General features: G+C 46.6%; 1 protein-coding gene across 1 annotated transcript in view; it reads left to right on the forward strand.

Moving 5' to 3' along the window:
• Positions 1–2,037: 2,037 nt before the first annotated feature.
• The window catches only part of Dnah9 (dynein axonemal heavy chain 9), a 316,088-nt gene continuing 304,858 nt past the window's right edge, over positions 2,038–13,267 (forward strand). The window contains exons 1-2 of the mRNA XM_055594261.1: positions 2,038–2,453; positions 10,629–10,825. Coding sequence (XP_055450236.1) covers positions 2,043–2,453; positions 10,629–10,825 — 608 coding nt within the window. The 5' untranslated portion in view covers positions 2,038–2,042. The remainder of the gene's footprint in view (positions 2,454–10,628; positions 10,826–13,267) is intronic.

Genomic DNA, 13,267 nt, shown 5'->3' on the forward strand with positions numbered 1-13,267 from the left:
GTGTGCCATCTTGCAGGTGACACGCCACGCGTGCTCAAGCCTTCAGATGATCAATGGGGCCATCATCACTAAAGATCATAATCCACAATCATTGAGACAAGCTGTTCCCCAAATCCTCACCCACTGAAAAAATGTTTGGATAAGTATTCATTGGTATCTTAAAACTGATAGATTTATGGGTAATTTCTTATTGTAACTATTCATTATATAAAAGTATCATTTGAAAATTTAAACCTACTGAGAAATTTTTTTAAAAATAAATGACTCCCAGAATGAACAGAAGGTGTGTTACACAGAAACAGAAAAACTGATGTCAACATTTGGGAGACTTTACCTTCTGGCACACCTCTTTAAGGGCTCATTCATTCTCTGTGTGTGCATACAAATGCTCATATGTGCAGTCAAAGCATGGTGTGAGGCATCTTTCTCTATGGCTTTCTGTGCTATTTCTCTCAATAGAACAGAAGTTCAATGCTAGGCTCTCTGGCCAGTGAGCTCTTCAGATCCACCTGTCTGTGACCCCCAGTTTTGGGGTTACAGCTCTGCACAGCTTTTACCATAGGTCCTAGGGATGTTGAACTTGGGTCCTCATCCTTGCAAAGCAAGCTCTCCTACCTGTTAACGCATTTCCGTGTCCCATCACGTCAGTTCATCCAGTTTTATGTTGGGGCATGAGGGCCAAGGACATAAAGGGCAGACAAAGCCAGGCTGCGTGTGGCACACATTGTATTTGAAGGGCTTATAGGGAGTGGATGGTCCTGAGTTCACTCTGTAGGCAAGACATAAGCAGATTGAGACATTGGAGACAACTGCCATCCAAAACATCCATGAAGACTTCTTATGGGAAGAAGAGAAGATGAGAAGGAGAGAGAAAGCAAGAGAGGGAAGGAAGAAAGCAGTGTGGAAGGAAGGAATTGTGACATATGTAAGAAGCCTCTGACATTACTGTTTTCCCCAATGTCTTTTTGAAAATATCAGTTATCAAACTCATTTTGCCCCTTTCTTCACAATTGTTCCGCTTGTTGTTTAAGGCAACAATGCTAAAACACACTCGCTATAGACACAAAGACCCACTTTCTAATGTAAACATTTTCATCACAGAGCCCCTGGACCCCAGTTATTGCGAAATCCATCATTTCAGCTTCCAGGCACTGGTGTTGGCCCGAGGGAGTCTCCTGTGAAGCCTGTTGTAAGCATTCACTTTACCCCGCAGTCCCTGGGAGGTAATACAATCAGGGCGGATGGGCAGAATGGAGATTTCTTGCAGGCCCGCAGGCCTCATGCTGAGGGCCCATTTCCTGGGCACCCACCCTTCCCCGGCATTCACATGTGTATACAAAGATCCAAACTGTTGATTCCGATCATGGAGAAGGGTCCAGCCTGTGGATACCGACGATTTCCCAGGTCGGAGGGGAGAGCATGCTGCATATTTACTAGCGCGAACAGTACATTTAAGAGTTGACCTGGGGCCACTCTCACAGAACCTCATCACCCAGCACAGTCGCCCTCTTGGCAGATGAAGGTGGAGGCAGAGCGGGGTACTGGAGAATGTTTTTACAATAATTCATCATAAACGTTTGAAGTGGAGACATCCGAAGCGTTTACTAGCGACGTGCACTGATTTAATTGTAAATTAAAACTGAGTGTCACCAACAGATTTCTTGTCTCCGTAAGCCCATAATTTGAAAACAAACAAGCAAACAAACTATCGGGCAGCACTCTCCTAAAGCCTTTAAGTTGTCACCTTGGAAAAAGAAATTTATATTGCATTCAACTTCCTTGCATTATGGTGTTATGATTTGGCATTGGGATTAACTTTTTAAATATAAATATATATTTAGGATAGGACCAGCCTGGAAGTGGGAACCTCCACCAGTTTCCCAGCAACAGCGACGCGACCCCGCCCCTTCCCAGCCCCTGCCTACCTTATTAACTTAGAGAGGGCGGAGCTAGAGTCCGGTGCCCAATATAAGGAGCGCACAGCCGGGAGGGCCTGGCATCCTCGTCGCTAGGGAAACAGACGCTGGGGCAAGCAACTCGCGATGCCGGGAGCGGAGGAACCATCCGCGCTGGCGGAGAATGAGAACGAGGAGTCCCAGGACCCGAGGCTGCGGCTCCTGGGGGCTTTCGTGGCTCGGAGCCTGCGTCCGGCCGCGGGCGCCTGGGAGCGCTGCGCGGGCACAGCCGAGGTGGGGCAGCTGCTGCAGGCCTTCCTGGATCACAGTGCTTCCACGGAGCCACGGCCGCTGCTGGTGGTGCAGCCCGGGCCCGGGGGCCTGGCGGTGAGACCCTGTCTGGACGCAGGACCGGAGACTGGCCCAGCTCGCGCCAAGGGGCTTTTTTTCTTGCGGACCCGGCCCGAGCCTCCGGGAAGTCACAGCCTCCGCGGCGCGGTGCTCTGCGGGGACCTACCCGCGATGCCTCTGGAGCACCTGGCCCCGCTGCTCTCCGAGGTGGGGACGGGTGAGCTGGGGGTGGCTCCTGGCTAGCAGAGGCTGAAGCCTAAGGGGGGGAGGGGGCGTGTGCATGAGGGGCGGAGTCAGAGCCAAAGAGGTGGGGCGACGCTGCAGGGGGAGGGCGAGTGGGCGGGGTCTCAGGCGGAGGGCGGAGGCCTAGGGTAGAGTCTGGAGGTCTGAGGTTGGAGCCCAGCCTGGGAGGGAGTGGAAGGGCGGAGCTATACAGAAACCAAAACCCTAGTGAGCTGTAGTGTGCCAGCTGGGGGCAAGTCTGGGTGAAAGCCAGGCCACAGTAAGAACCAGCCTTGGGTCAGGGTCTTGGTTGGAGGGGAAGCCAGGTTGTGAAGAGTGCCTGAGTCCTGGAAGCTTTGTGAGTATCAGGGAAGGACCGAGGACAGGAAAGTGGTAAATTGGAAAGTATTTCCAGTGGGTCAGCTGGGTGGGAAGGAGCTGCGCTGCTTTAAACAGTGTTTGCCTTGGGAGAGTTGTTTAGAGGGAGGCAGTTTTTTATTTTTTACATCCCTCATTTACCGTGCAACCATTTACCAGAGGCCAGCCCTGTACGTGCAACAGTTGAACATCTGTTTGGACATGGCCAGCCCTGGGGAAAGGGGCATGGGTGGAGCATCCAACACAAAGGTACTCAGGAGAGATTCTTGGACTCCTTAGATCTTCCCAAGTGGAAGAAAACTTTCCTGCTAGTTAGGCACTTGTGCCTCTGGAGGTGGAGGCTGATCCTCTCCAGGGCCAGCCAATTGCGAAATTAGTGTGTACAGATACTAGACATGTGATGTTTTGTGTGATTGGTGCCCTGGAAACTACACAGGAACAGAAAATCAGTTCCCTTCCACAAAATGCTTCCCTTAATAGGCCCACACCCATACCTCCATTCACACATTGAGAATATTTGAAACAGAAGACATTGAAGGTAAGTACTTACCTGAAATTTGATCCTTGTGGAAAAGCCACGCCCTGGGTGTTCCTTGCTGCATCTCATGTTCCTGCCTAGTTCCTGGAGAACAGGGAGTTCCACGGAGGAGCCTGATGGATGGGCAAGCTCTGGAGTTCTAGGGAAGCTAGCCTAGCAAAAGTCCTTCATACTTTTAAATTGAATGGTCTTATCACTGTATTATGTTTGAACACCGTCCATACAGAAGTCCACCTGTGGGTCACATCCCCTAGTGAAGGAGATAGAAAGTGTCCTTGGCTTCAGAGGAAAGATGTTGCCTTGATCTTAGTGTCCCACTGACCTCTGCTCAGGGAGAGGCAGTAAAGAACACATGTCAGGAGCTCACAACCACCCGTGACTGCCGCTCTGGGAGACTTGACGCCCTCTTCTAACCTCTATGGATATCTGAAGTCATGTGAGCATGTACACTCACACACACACAGACATGCAATCTTAAAAATAAAGCTAAGTTTTGAAGGCTTAGAGATGAGACACAAACTGGCATATATGGAGGGCTTAGAGCACAGCTCAGGAGTGGGCAGTTGCTAAGGAAATGCAATCCAGCAAGCAGAAGTAATTCTGGGGGCTGCAGAGTTGACTTAGAACTACAAAAACACACACCCAGAGGACCAGAGTTTGGTTCACAACACCTAAGTCAGGAAGTTCACAGCAGCCAGGAGATCAGACACCTTGTGTGCTTCATGGGCAACTACATACATGTGGTGTGCATGCACATACACCACCCATATGCACATAAAGGAAATAAAACCACAATGTACTTCTTAAAGATTTTATTTATTTATCTATTTATAATTTATTTTTGAGACAGAGTCTTGGGTAGCTCAGGCTGTCCTCTGACTCGCTATGTAGCTTTAATACTGCTCCTCCTGCTTCCACCTGCCAAGGACTGAGGGCACAGGTATGCAGCACCAAGTCCACCTGATTTGTTTTCATTTTTAGATTGGAGACAAAAATTATTCAGTCAAGGAATGAATGAATTATGGAGCATTTATGCAGTAAAATACTATAACATTGTTCAAAGGAATTGATAATGCAGAATACTCTTTAAATTATTATTTTTATTTTCAAAAAATAAAAACCCCAACAACATAAAATTCATCCACTCCCTAAAAAAGTTTCAGACTCTACAGTACAATGTTGTCAGGCACAGACTCCTTATATGACACCTCTCCTGATCTCCTCCACCCAAAGCAACTGAAGCTACACTCACCAACAACCCCCATGTCCCTGTGCTCACATCCGTCAAACAGCCTTCTCCTACTGGTCTTGTGGATTCCACTGCTCTAGGCACCTACCCAAATGGAGTCATGTAGTATTTGTCTCTCTGTCACTTTCAGTGTTTCCCCTGACTTAACACATAATTATTTTAACAATTAAAAGGTCCTCCAACCACAGGGCCTCTGGGTCCCTGTCTTTCTGTTCCAGTCCCTGCCACTTTCTGATCCAGAGTACCTTCTCCTTCTCTGATCAGAGTTTCTGCTTTTTCAGCTTGCTCCCCCATACCCTGACCATAGCAGTCTCTGCGCTGTGCTGGGGCCTCAGTCCACTGCTTTTCCAATGCCCCTTAGCCACAGCAGTGCAGCTGTTCCTTGCCCAGCTTGACAGGCAGTACCATCGTTGGTGTTATCACTCCAATGGATCATTTCACTTAGCCAGTGTCCTCATGGTTCTTCCTGTTATCACATACAATAGATATATTTTTTCTCTTTTGCTAGAGCCAAATAATATTATACTGCATAACACATTTTGCCAGTTATCTCCATCATATTGGCCCATGGGCATGATGATGTGGAATTTTCTTCATTGCTGGTTGATGTGGGAGGGTCCAGTCACTGTGGGTTATACCACCTCTGGGCAGGTGGTCCTGGGTTATATCAAAAGAGCAGACTGAACAAGCCATTCAGAACAAGTCAGTAAGCCTGGCAGTAATGGTGCACACCTTTAATCCAAGCACTCAGAGGCTGGTGGATCTCTGTGAGTTCGAGGCTGGCCTGGTCTACAGAGTGAGTTCCAGGACAGCCAAGGCTACACAGAGAAACCCAGTCTCAAAAACAAAACAAAACAACAACAACAAAACAAGCCAGTAAGCAGCCCTTTTCCATGGCATTGGCTTGAATTCTTGCCCCAGGTTATTCCTTGGATTACTGAGTCTCTCAATAATGGACGGTGATGAGGAAGTGTAAGATGAAGTAAACCTTTTCCTTTCCCAAGTTTCTTTGGATCATGTTATTTGTGACAGGAATGGAAAGCAAACTAAGATAAAGGTTGATTGGCTATTATAAATAATGTGGTAATATGGATTATTTTCAAGTTCAGAATTTATATATAGTATGTAACCATTTGTGTTAAAAAGAGAAAAGAGGGACTGGAGAGATGGTTCAGTGGTTAAGAGCACTGGCAGCTCTTCCCGAGGACCTGGGTTTGATTCTCAGCACCTACATGGCTGCTAACAACCAGGTATAACTCCAGTTCCAGGATATCCGCCACCATCTTCTGGCCTCTGTGGGCATTACATGCATGTGATGCCCAGACATTTACGGGCAAAGTAACCATACACATAGAATAAAAATAACAACAAATATATTTTTAAAGAGAATGGAAAACTGGAAATTGCTGTTCAGACCTGTAATTCAAGTACTTGAAAGACTGAGGCAGGGGGATTGGTGTGAGTTTCCAGACATAGCTGTATAGTGACTACCAGGACATCCTGAGCTACGTAAAAGATTCTGGATAGAGAAAGGTGGTGAAGGGAAAACTGGAGGAGGAAGTAAGCAGGATGAAGGAACAGGGAGAAAACTAATCCACAGCCAGAAGCTGAATGGTTGAGGTACAGGGGTGGGTAGACGATTCATCATACTTGTACTATGGATATGTTTTATCTATTTACATTTTAAATAAAATAATTTAAAAGCAGCTCAGAGTCTTTACTCACAAAGACTTTTCAAAAAGCCTGTACCAGGAATCCTTAGGACCGCCCATCTAATTTTTCTTATGAACCCTAGCATCCCTGTAAATCTGGCCTCTCTGCCTTTGCTCTCCTTCCTTAGTAGCTGCAGGACTCAGCTTCTGACCACTCTCCTATTCTCCCACCACCACACACACACCATTTAAGTCAGAAAGCTGTCTTCTGCCCCACATATATGTGTGTGTGGCTCTTCATACCCTGCTGTAGCCCACACTGGCTCCTGCCTGGGACGTACCTGTATTTCACACACAGCTTTCTACCTTTAAGTGTGTGCATGTACAAAGAGGGCATTGGTGAGAGAAAAGGCTATGAGTTTAGCATCTTCTCTGTCCCCGTATACTAGTTCAAGGTGAAATATGGGAGAGACATTTGAAGGAGGCATTCCCAGGATTCAGTATGTGGGTTTTTCACTTCTTCCTCGCTCTTCCGCTCGGTGCTACCAGCCCAGCCGGCTGCTTATTTGTACTCTGGATGGTGAGAGGGATTTGGAGTGACACTTACCTTGTGTTCAGTCCCCGTTTCTGAATATTCAGCAGGGTAAGGTGAGCATCTTGAACTCACTCTGTCAGGCTCATGTGCTCTGATGGGGTTGTTATGAAATCGAATCCATTTTTGTTTTTGTTTTAGAGACAGGGTTACATGATCACAGCCCAGTCTGACCTTAGACTTTCTGCAACCCCAGCTGCCTCTGCTTTGCAAGTGCTGGGGTTATAGGCATGCCTGCCTTATGAACTGCCTTCCTAAGCAACATACTAGGACTCCTAGTGTCCTATATACACTGGCAGTCCTGGTCCCTAACAGACCATCCATACTTTCCGACTGGTTCTTCTTACCTTTCTGTAGCCAACATGGGTTCCTGTCCAGGACTCACCTGTATTTTCTCCATGGTCCCCCTACCTGAGCTGTGGGACAAGTGGCCTCCTTACTCCTCCTTGAGGCTACTCCATACATGGCAAGGAACCTGCATCTTGGGTGTTTCCCCGTCCCCTGACATCACCCTTTATGTATGGTCTACCCTGTGCTGATGACATTGCCTTCATTTGGCATCTGGTTCACTGTGACTCTCCCAATATTGCTTCCACTCTAACTAACATACGATTCGTTCAACAGAAAATTAAATGCCCCCTGCAATGGGGGGGGGGCATTTCTCCAGTGTTAGCAGTCATATGTTTAGCTGTCTCGATCACTCCACCCTCATCAATCGCTCCATCATTATCAAGGTGAACGTGAGCTGACTAAAATGATCACCGAAGACAAACAATGTAGGTAAAGATGACCATGGGTGTGTGAGTAGGCATTTTAAAAGAGTAGCCACGTTGAGAATTTTGACTCTATCTTTAGGGTAAAAATGAGCTGAGGGGCCACCCAGCACAGTTTTTCTTTGTGGGGGGCTTTCCTGCATTGAGAGATGAAGAGAGCTCATTTGAGACAATGGGAATGAGGCTCAGTTCTTGTCCCAGCTTCTCTTGGAAGAGAAAGCATCTCTTGTGCTTTGGAGAGGGAATCACCTCAAACTCAGAGGGAGCCTTAGAACAAGGTAATTTAGGGAAGAGAGAATTTACAGGGGAAGAAAGACCAAGTGGCCTCTTGAGCTCCTGAACCAGGCTGCTCTTGAAGTTTCAGGGCTGTTCTAAACTGAGTTTCTATCACTCGTAGCTTGAAAAGCACCGCGTGCCAGGTGCTACTTCCTATTACAATATGACAAGTGATGTAATATGATGGACATGGCACACAGACAATGGGTGTGACGGTCAGGTCCAAGAAATCATAGAAAGAAAACTTGGATCCAGAGCTGATGACTAAGACCTGGTGGCTACAAACTAGAGAGTTCCTGCCCGGTCTTTATGGAAACATGTACTGAGCAGAGATAATCATTTGAACAGAGTGATCGAAACAACAAAAAAAGATCACATCTAAGTTCAGTCACCTTTATGTTGGACTAGGGGCAGACAGCTGAACAGGAAAAGCACTTTCCTAGGATCTCAAAGGCAGAGAACGAATCTTAATTGATCCTCAAGTCTTCATGTTCTTCCCTAGGGTCTGGCATGTTAGCGCATCCCTTAGAGGCAGGCAAGTGGATAGTACCAGAGGAAAAAGTGATGGGAGATTTGGATGGAATTCTGTAGGGAGCTGAGGTATAGAAAAACAATGGCTAACGTGGGAAGAAAAGAAAATCTTCTCTTTTTGTCTTTTGTGACCGTTTCAGTCAGCTCACATTCACCCTGATGATGGTGGAGGAAGAGGGTGTTGATGGTAGAGTGATGGGGACAGTAAAACATGTGACATGTGACTCCCGGCACAGCAGATGACACGGACAGTGTTTATTTGTCATGTCTACCAGTGAGAGGAGTGGGTCATTGCAGCACACAGACAGAGTGAACCAGAGCTGTGGGAGGCATACTGTACAGTATCAAGATGGAGGTGTGCCCCTGGTGCCTGTGGGAGGACGTGATTGACTAGGATGAATAATCCCTGGGGTTAGCAAGCAAGGGCTAAGCTGCCACTGTGCCTGGCCACTCTTGGTGAGGAGGACTGTTTGGCTGGGGAGCATACTCCAAGGAGCAGATGAGAAAAAAAAAATGGTAGGAAGGCTGTTAGAGGCTTCCCTGATTTCCCCAGGAGGTCAAGGCAACATGTAACATTGGACCCTAACCTTAGGCCTTGCAGTGCAGTGTCATGCAGAAGGATGTGGCTGGGGCTCTGAACACGGTTTCTCACATCTCTTTCCTCCCTCCCTCCCTCCTTCCTTCTCTCCCTACAACTCCCTTTTTACTCTTTTTTCTTTTCTTTTCATTTTAATTCTTGATATTATATACAACATATTATCAGCATACACCCATTACCATCTCTTGTTCTTCTTTCACTCCTGCTGACCCCTTCTTCCTAACCAGTCCTCCTCCTCCTCCTTTTCTTCCTCTTTCTTCCTTGTCTTTGTCTCTCTGTGTGTGTATGTGTATGTGTGTGTCTGTATGCCTATCTTGTTCAAGTGATCACAGCTCCTGTGCATTCATTATTACCATTGCCATGTCATACCCAGAAGACATTTTATAGCTTTCTGCCTCATCCTATGGTGCTCACAGTCCTGCTTTCCACAGTGTGTCTTCCCTCACCCCACCCCACCCCCCGCCTTGGATTCGGTGATGGAGATATTCTCATCAGTCCCTTATTCTCGGTACCTTGATGGGTTATGACTCTCTGACTCAGGCTGACGGTGACAGCTACACTAGCCTGTGGGTGTTTAGAAGCCGTCCTAGTTACTTTTCTACTCCTGTGCAGAGACACCTTGACCGAGGAAACTTATAAAAGTGAGAGCTTATTGGGGCTCACAGTTGCAGAGGGTTAGTTCAAGACCATCCTGATGGGGAGCATAGCAGCAGCCAAGAGCTTATATCCTTATCTGCAAGTAGGTGGCAGAAATAGCACACTGGGAAAGGCACAGGTCTTTCGAAACCTAAGACCCCACCTCCAGTAACACACCTTCTCCAACAAGGCCACGCCTTCCAGTCCTCCCCAAACAGTTCTGCCAGTGGGGGACCAAGTATTCAAACGAGAACCTGTGGGGTCCATTCTCCTTCAGACCCCACTACACAAGGCAACATAGCAACATGGACATTGGTCAGAACACACCAGTACTAGGCTCTCCCATAGGGCGGACAAGCTCAGCAGCCACTGAGGTTCACACCAGGTTCACAGTTCTGCACACTATTCCCACCTATGGAGTGGGCCTAAGCGCCAGTGAAGAAGCAGTTTGTTGCGCCACCACAGTCACGTCACCGTTCCTCCAGTGGGGGGTGTTTCCTCTGGTAGATGAGTATTGTGCTCCACAGCGTCTATCTGGGTTAAATGACCGGTGACTTTTCTTCCCCACACGCTTGCACAGGACCTCCTAGCACTGTGTAGCCCAGTTCTGGTTTGGTTTTATTTCTCTGTGTCCTATCCCCAAAGTGCGCGCTGTCTTCAGCAACATTATCTTGCTGTCTAGTTCTGGTGAGCAGCCCAAATCAGTGATGTGTTATTTTAAGAGCCTTAGAGGCTTCCTTGGCCAGTAACTTAGAGCGAGGTATCCCGTGCACTAGGATTTTTGGTTTAAATAAATAACCCATAACTTCTGGAAGCAGCATTATCCACCCAGGCAGGGTAATTCCATGCAAGTTCTTTTTTTTCCCTATTGAGACTCAGTCTCACCATGTAGCACAGGCTGACTTGAACTTGCTTTCTTGGTGTGTCTCTGTTTCAGGTCATTATCCCTGTCCTAGCCAATGAAAAGAACCACCTAGACTGGCCCCACATGGTATGTCAAGATGTCCGGCGTCACGCCCACTCCCTGCAGTGTGACCTCCTGGTGATCCTTGAGCAGGTGAAGGGAAGGACCTTGCTGCCTCTTCCAGCCGGCTCAGAAAACATGGAGTTTGTGGATGGCAACGGTGAGCTGGTGTAAGTACCGCCAGTCCACAGGCCTTGGCAATGGGAGAGAAGCTGGTTTATCAGAGTGTTTTCCCCAAGGCCTTTCCTGTTGCTGACTTTGCATCTCCCAGTTCACACACAAGCCCACTGTTGACCCTGTCTGCCACTATCCTTGGACTGTGTTTTCACACTGATTATGCCCATTGCCCAGTCTTACTGCTTGAGGTCTCCTGAGGTTCTCTCAGCAATGTGGCCTTTTTTTTCTCCCCAAATGGTTTCAGGGCTCAGATCGAGCATGGCATCTCCAGTGGTTTTGAGGTGTGGTTGGTGTCTGACTGACAGTCACTCCATGGGGATACAGCTCTACCTGCAGTCTCCCGTGTGCAGTGCCATGGAGCTGGCTCTCAGGGTCTCGCTACTGGTCCATCCTCCATTCTGCAGCAGCTGTAGACTTTTCAGACCCTGGAGACTTTTATTTTTTAACCTCAAGTCCAGACAAATCTGGCTCTGCTGGGGACTTGATGCCTCTTGCCCGAGTCAGCACTGAAACTCCAGCCCCCTTTGATTATGTCGGTTTTGCCTACTCATTTGAGACAAGTTCTCATTCTGTGGCCTAAGCCATTCTAGAATTTTCTGTGTGACACAAGCTGGCCTTAGACTCAAGAGTCTCCTGCTTCAACTTCCCTAAGGGTAGTGGAACAGTCGTGCCAATACCCCAGATCCTCTGCTTTATAACGATATATCTTCCATCTATTTCCTTGCAACTATTCCAGTTTTGAGTTTTCTTTGTCTTTGTATCCAAGAATATGTTTTCCCTTCCAGTCCAAGATATGTATGTAAGTACATGTATTCTTATGTTTTTACCCAGCATTTCTTTTTTGTTTTTTTAAATTTAATTATTTTTATTAATTACACTTTATTCACTTTGTATCCCCCCTGTATCTCCCTCCGCCCCTCCCAATCCCACCCTCCCTCTTCCCCACCAGTGTCTCTCTCCCAGTCCACTGATAAGGGAGGTCCTCCTCCCCTTCCCTCTGATCCTAGTCTATCAGGTCTCATCAGGAGTGGCTGCATTGTCTTCTTCTGTGGCCTGGTAAGGCTGCTCCCCCCTCAGGGGGAGGTGATCAAAGAGCAGGCCAATCAGTTAATCAGTTCCTGTCAGAGACAGTCCCTGTCCCCATTACTATGGAACCCACTTGGATACTGAACTGCCATAGGCTACCTCTGTTTAGGGGTTCCAGGCCATCTTCATGAGTGGTTCTTGGCTGGAGTATCAGTTTCAGAAAAGAAACATGTGCCCAGACTTTTTGGTTCTGTTGCTCTCCTTGTGGAGCTCCTATCCTCTCCAGGTCTTATTTCCCATTTTTTTTTATAAGATTCCCTGCACTCTGCCCAAAGTTTGGCTATGAGTCTCAGCATCTGCCTTGATACCCTGCAGGGAAGAGCCTTTCAGAGGCCCTCTGTGATAGGCTCCTGTCCTGTTCCTTGTTTTCTCCCTCCTCCGATGTCCATCCTCTTTGCCTTTCTGAATGGGGATTGAGCATCTTAGCCAGAGTCCTCCTTCCTGATTAGCTTCCTTAGGTATACAGATTTTAGTATGTTTATCCTATATTATATGTCTAATATCCACGTATGAGTGAGTATATACCCGGTGTGTCTTTCTGATTCTGGGATAACCCAGAATTGCTAAAACAACGCTTTACCCAGCATTTCAGTACATTTGTGGCAACAGGTCATCTTCCTGCAGGAGTGTGGGTCTGTTATATTGCCAGAATTCTCTCAATTTATGTCTGTTATTATATTTATTATATATGAAGAATAAGTAATGCATGCAGCTGCGGCATACTTCTTAGTAGTTTCATGTGGGAAAAATTATACATATATAATCATTTATAATACAGCATATATAATATGTATTATATATAATCATTCATGTATATAAACATATGTATATATATTTGAAGTAGAATATAACTGGAAAACTTACTGTACTTTAATAAAAATATCCAATTTTAAAAATAAATACAATTAATCTCTCCCTTTTTTCTGAGCTCCTTTATACCATACCTTAATAACACTCAGCTCATGTATATAAATCCTTGCTGAGTTTGTCTCCTTTTGTTCAAGCTTGATAATTTCCCCAAAGGCTGCATCATTTGAGGGAGGAGAGCATTTTCTTTTAATGTCTTTCATAATCACTTGTGCTGTATCATTTCTAAGCGAATATGAATTTCATATTAAGTGCAGGTGATTTCCTGATGTGGAAATGTCATCTATACGTTTCATCCCTCCATCACTGTGCCCCTGTTACCTGACATATACAGTTTTCAGTTAAGACTTAACAGCCAAAATATTTTTTTTTTACTTTACTTTATTTAAAATGTATTTACTATCATTGTGGTGTCTGGGTATGTGTATGAAGGATGTGTGTGTGTGTGTGTGTGTGTGTGTGTGTGTGTGTGTGTGTGTGTG

This window comes from Psammomys obesus, unplaced genomic scaffold (genome assembly GCF_907164565.1).
Source record: "Psammomys obesus unplaced genomic scaffold, mPsaObe1.curated_primary_1811, whole genome shotgun sequence".
NCBI lineage: Eukaryota > Metazoa > Chordata > Mammalia > Rodentia > Muridae > Psammomys > Psammomys obesus.